General features: G+C 44.1%; 1 protein-coding gene across 1 annotated transcript; it reads right to left on the bottom strand.

The window, feature by feature from the left end:
- Positions 1-481: 481 nt before the first annotated feature.
- Positions 482-3,912, bottom strand: LOC118846354 (keratin, type I cuticular Ha1). Its single transcript, XM_036754794.1, has 7 exons — positions 3,565-3,912; positions 3,265-3,347; positions 2,790-2,946; positions 1,820-1,981; positions 1,597-1,722; positions 1,153-1,373; positions 482-638 (listed from the first exon to the last, which is right to left on the bottom strand). Exons 1-7 carry the CDS (start codon positions 3,910-3,912, stop codon positions 482-484), a joined length of 1,254 nt encoding a protein of 417 aa, XP_036610689.1.
- Between the last annotated feature and the right edge of the window lie 1,910 nt (positions 3,913-5,822).

The following is a 5,822-nucleotide window of genomic DNA, read 5'->3' as shown; positions in this document are numbered from 1 at the left end:
CTGTGTGGTCAGTTTTACACTGTACTGACTAACACAATGACTCAGCTATAGCAAGACTTTGGCATCTGAGGGTGGAACCATGTAATGAGCCAGTTTTCAAGTGGCTTTTTATGGAGCACTCAAATGATGAGGAGATTGCAGTAAATGAATAGCAATGAGAAACATGTTTGCTTTGCCAAAAGAAAGTCAGTTTATTAGGAAGTTACAGAGGAGTGTCTCATGTTTTGGGAAGATTCTGAGGCAGTGGGGACAGCAGCAAACCCAATTTTTAAAAAGGAGGCAGAAGATGATCCTTGAGTTTCTAGATCTCTGGAAAGCCAGTACCCTTGAGAGTAGCACTGAATGGTCCACTTTAAGGGTATATAATATTTCCAGTGTGTTTCCTCCCTATCTCCCAGCATCCTATTGATGTGAAACAGGGTTCTGGGTTGGTTAGAAGCACTTGACGCTTTCCTCCTTCCACCTCCTTTCTATGACACCTTTAGCGCACAAAGGAGATACAGGGGCCACAGCGTGAACGAGGGGCACAGGGTGTGCAGGGGGCACAGGGGACACATGGGATGCAAGGATTGGTGACTGGGCAGGGGCCGATGGGTTTGCCACAAGCGTTGGTTGTAGCGCAGGGGTTGCAGGGAAGCCTGGGAAGACAAAAATAGCAGAATTGAGTTCCTATGGGGGGAATCAGTCCCGAAACCAGAAAATATAAACCAATCTGATGAGGTGATAGCACCCAGCACATGTCTTATGGAAAACAAAAATGGAGGCTTGGCCAGGAGCCTTTCCACTGATACTTAGTAAAATCAGTTTATGGGCATGCTAGGAAAAGCCCCTCCTTTGGCACATATAGCATACTTTGCCAAATTCCTCCTCATGTCAAGCCTGGCTCCTTGGCTTCATTAGGAAAAGCAAAAGTCATAAGATTAGACTTGGAGAGCACAAGCCAGGTGACTTTAGGGGCATCCTTGTCACTGACCATTTTATATCTTCCAATGAAAATAGTATGGCTCCTACTGAGTTATGTTGGGGTGATTCTTGTCTAGAAAGCATACTCTTAAACCAGAGATTTCATTGCAATTCAATGGAACAATATGTCTGCATATGTTTGTGTATGTGTGTATATCCATGCACCCATGATGCTTGGCCAGTACTTACTTGCAATCCTCACTCTCCAGCAGACCCCGGTAGGTAGAGATCTCACACTCAAGCCGGGCCCGGACGTCCAGGAGTACCTGGTACTCTTGGTTCTGCCTCTCCAGGTCACCACGGATCTCAGCCAGCTGGTCTTCAACATTGGTGATCATACACTGTACCTGAGACAGCTGGGAGCTGTAACGAGCTTCTGTCTCTGTCAGAGTGTTTTCAAGAGAATCTCTCTGCCATGGAGAAGAGAAAGAAAGGTCAGAGGGAGGGATTTTTTAGGGTTTTTTAAATCCCAAGAATGCCTCAACCATCATCACTTCTTAGCCTTCATAAACATTAAAGGACATAGGATAAATAGAAAAGGATTCAGGTTTCCTCCCCTTCTCTGTCACACGTTTAAATTCTTCCAGTTAGGATTAAAGCAGTTGACTAAAGTAGGGCCCAAAGAGAACCCACCAGGTTGTGCTGGGCCTGCAGTTCAATCTCCAGGGCATTGACGGTGCGTCTCAACTCGATGATCTCTGCCTGACAGTTCTGCAGCTGTTCAGAGCTGGACACCACCTGCTTGTTCAGTTCCTCTGTCTGAAATATCCCAAGGGGAGAGCCAAGAGGCAAGAACATGATCATTAGGACCCCAAGAAGCCTCAAATTCTGCAATGGGCATGAGCTAGACCCTCACCTGAGTGGTGAACCATTCCTCCACATCTCTGCGGTTGTTCTCCACCACAGCTTCGTACTGACACCGAGTCTCATTCAGTATCCTGTTCAGGTCCACAGTTGGGGCAGCATCCACCTCCACATTGAGTCGATCTCCAAGCTGGCAACGCAGGGTGTTGACTTCCTGTGGACACAGAAATCGTTAGAGAAACAAACTCAGAAAAGATTTGTCTCTGAAAAAAAATGCCTTGGTTGCTGGAAACTTCCGTCTGCTGGCATGTTTTACAGGAGAAAACAGAACCAGGCAAATACAAAGTAACTAAGATAAGGTCATAGAACATCTCTCCATGTTGTAACCCCTATCACCATCACATTGCCCTTATGCTTGGAAAGGTGATGGGTTCAGATAGCTGCTGGGGTTTTTTATTTCTTGAAGGCTACTAAATTCAATCTAACTCTTTACTTGTGTCTATCCTGTATGTATTTTGACATAAGCATGCTTTCTCTCCCAATAGAATATAAGTTCTTGAAGGGGAAGAGCAGTTTCTTTTTTTCCTTGTATCCCCAGCATCTTTCACAGAGCCTGGCACATAAGAGGTTCTAAATACATTGAGAATGATTGACTGAAGCCAATTTGGATTGGATCAAAGAACCTGCCAGTCTGTCCTTTGCATGTCTCAGAATCAGATTGAAAAGAGATTGTTCTAACTCTCCTCTCAGAAACTGGGTGGTTAAGCCTCAAAGAAGCTTCTGTAAGAGTCATTAGCACCAGATCTGGGGATGAAAATGATTTGCCAACATCATCAAAATGCTTGACTCCCAGGGAAAACTAATTTCATGACTATCTGCCTCCAAATGTGGAAGCTCCTTGGGACTCATAATTTATTAATTCACCTTATTTAGAAGTAAGCCCTCTCCCTTCCTTATCCTTAATCCCACTCTTTGCAATGAAGTACAACTGGCCTTCTTTGGTTCTACATAATGATGCTAACCTCCTCGTGATTCCTCTTGAGACAGATCAGCTCCTCCTTCAGGGACTCCACCTGGGCCTCCAGGTCAGACTTGCACAGGGTCAGTTCATCCAGGATCTTGCGTAGGCTGTTGATGTCAGATTCTACCAGCTGGCGCAGGGACAGCTCAGTCTCATACCTAGGACCACAGGATACGGTTGTAATCAAAATATACAAGAGTTACGTTTCCCCCTTTGTGTAAATTATGCAGAATAGGCAGAGAATATTCAAAATCCCTTGTTAATCAATATGTCCAAATGTAATTCTGAACCGGGATTTTTTTTTTAATGAATTTCATTTCTTCTGTCTAGCCTAGAAGGTGGGATCTCAACCTTTAAGGACATTGTTCAGTCTCTTCACACTAGGCAGGATTTGCCATCTGATATCTAAGGCATCTGTGCCTGCTGACTAAATGTGCAAAAGAGGGAAGACAAGGGCTCCCTTCTGATGAACTCACTTGGTTCTGAAGTCATCAGCAGCCAGCTTGGCATTGTCAATCTGAACCACTAGCCTGGCATTCTCTGCCTTGGTGCACAGGATCTTTGGAATAAAAGATACACGGTGAGTAAGATCTAGAAATATAGATGCAGTCTTAACTTTTAAAAAAATCTTTCGGTTGGAAATGGCCAAGAAGTAAGGCTGGACATTGCCCCAACTTCTAAGTTATAAAATTAATAAACAATTTATCAGACACAGATTAAAAGATTTACAAAATACCCTCATCTTAACTACCATATTTTAAGCTTTTTGTCTTTACCTTCTGCTGGAGCTCCTCAATGGTCCTGAAATAGGACTGGTAGTCTGGACACACGTAGGGCACTTGCTCCTGGCACCACTCCCGGATCCTGCCCTCCAGCTCAGCATTCTCCCTCTCCAGCTGGCGCACCTTCTCCAGGTAGTTAGCCAGGCGGTCATTCAGGAACTGCATGGTCTCCTTCTCGTTGCCATTGAAGGAGCCTTCACAGAACCAGCCACAGGTGCCCACATTGGCAGGGATGTTGCAGGCCCCAGGGAGGGTGCAGCTGTGGCAGCTGGGAGGCAGGCAGGGCCGGGAAGCACAGCTGGTACGGCAGCTGATGCTGGGCAGGCAGCAGTTGTAAGGCATGGTGCTGAGTAGGGTGGTTGGCTATTCAGTTGGGTGCAAAAGCTTCGTCTCCAGAGCCGGTGGGTTATGGAACCTCTATTTACCAAGGAACCTTTATAGTTCCCCAACAGTGGGTGTGGACAGAGTATCCAATGTCTTTTTTTCTTTTTACTTCTTCACTAATTTTCAAAAGCCCTTCCCATCAGCCTGCTTTTTACCTTCCTCGGAAGAGTCCCTCACCTCATAAAAAGACTTTACTTGAGCTTCTTGCTAAGTCAGGACTCCTCTATTGTGCTATACACCCTTGAAATAAGAGTTTTGTGGTACACCTTCAAAGAGAAAATACTCTCCATACCCAAAGACTTGCCCTAGTTAAGTAGGTGTTGTTCACTCAGGTGGCATTATATTTGTGTCACTTGGAAGGAGAAATGAATTTGCATGAAGTGGCAGTGATGGGCTTTTGTCCCAATTGTGTTTCAAAGCAATATTAGATCCAGGGTCTTGAGAGACTTTAGCACTAAACATATGCCACCATATCCCATGGGCATGCATATGTTGACATCTTTGAAGGGAATGTGAAAGAAGACCACAGTGTGCTGGTGAGGATTTAGAACAGTTAAGGCTTCCTCTGGAAACTTTTTAAAACACTGGTATTTGAGGAATAGAGTACTTTAAAGGTGGGCACTGGAAGGTAAGCTGGGGGCCCAAGAAGACTGAGAACTTGAAATCTGAGTTCATAACATTTTAGATTCATGGAGTTAAGGCCAGAAAAGACTAGCAGAATGTAAACTTCTTGAATGCAGGGGTCAGATAATTTCTGTCTTTATATCTCTAGTACCTAGCGGAGCACCTGAGAAATATTAGGATCTTAGTAAGGATTTATTGATTGTTGCTCCAAGGTCATCAAGGCCAACGTCTTCAATTTAAAAGTGAGGAAACTAAGACTCAGATAGGTTGTAACTGGTCCATCATCACAAAGGTAGTAAGTAGTAAAGCTGGGATTCCAACCCAGGTTCCTTGACTCTAAATCTAGCTATGTTTTGATTGTAATGCACTTATTTTGAAATGGGGGTGAAAAGCAACATGGGGAAAGTAAGACATGGAGACAGTCGAGGTAAGTGGAATGTCCTGGGGAAAAAAAAGGAGGCAGAAAAAAGGTTAAAGGAACATCCAAGCCGAGCAATTAGCCTATTTGAATATAAGGACCTCACCAGGGAAAGGGAAACTGAGGGAAGTAATAGAATTCTTTCAATAAGCCTTTATTAGGAGCCGCCTACCTCTAAGGCACTGAAAATGCAAAGACACAAGTTAAGGAGTTCCTGGCCTCAAGAAGCTTATGCTTGGCTGAGGGGGTACAATGTGCACACAGATATACAGAAACAAGTATAGACAAAAATAAATACAAAGAACTAGGTGCGGGAGGGCATGACAAATGGGAGAAACAGCAAAGGCCTCATGTAGAAAGTGGCACCTAAGTAAGCCTTGAAAGTAGCTGGGGTTTCCAAGAAGTCAAGCAGGGCAGTGGACTGACAGCATTTGAAGTCATTACAGAAGGTGATAGGACTCCACTTGTCAGGCATTTTTGGTGAGGATTCCTTATATGTATGAGTTGGACTGGATGCATTTCCAACTCTGAAATTCTGGGATCAAAGTCAAGTCAGCAAGAATTTATTAAGCACCTACTATGGGCCAGGCACCTCACTAAGTGCTAAAGATACAAGGAAAACCAAAAACACAGTCCCTGCCTTCAAGAAGCTCCCAATCTAATGGGAGAGACAACACGCAAACAAGTAAGTATAAACAAGACAAAATACAAGGTAATTTGGAGATGGTTCTTTTGGATCTTGGGATTCAGGGATTGAAATTCTGAGCATATAATAACATTGAGGAAAAATACTTCTTAACTAGACAGCATCTATGTCTCTGGTTGC

The sequence above is a fragment of the Trichosurus vulpecula genome, chromosome 4 (assembly GCF_011100635.1).
Source record: "Trichosurus vulpecula isolate mTriVul1 chromosome 4, mTriVul1.pri, whole genome shotgun sequence".
Taxonomy (NCBI): domain Eukaryota; kingdom Metazoa; phylum Chordata; class Mammalia; order Diprotodontia; family Phalangeridae; genus Trichosurus; species Trichosurus vulpecula.
This window is presented reverse-complemented; position numbering and strand designations above follow the sequence as displayed.

What these genes read in the sequence shown, in the direction of transcription:
- LOC118846354 (XM_036754794.1), bottom strand. Translation starts at nt 3,912, where the DNA reads ATGCCTTACAACTGCTGCCTGCCCAGCATCAGCTGCCGTACCAGCTGT. An exon ending in TTGAGGAGCTCCAGCAGAAG is followed by an intron (nt 3,348 to 3,564) that starts GTAAAGACAAAA and finishes TTTATTCCAAAG; the next exon opens with ATCCTGTGCACCAAGGCAGA. An exon ending in CTGGAGAGTGAGGATTGCAA is followed by an intron (nt 639 to 1,152) that starts GTAAGTACTGGC and finishes TTGTCTTCCCAG; the next exon opens with GCTTCCCTGCAACCCCTGCG.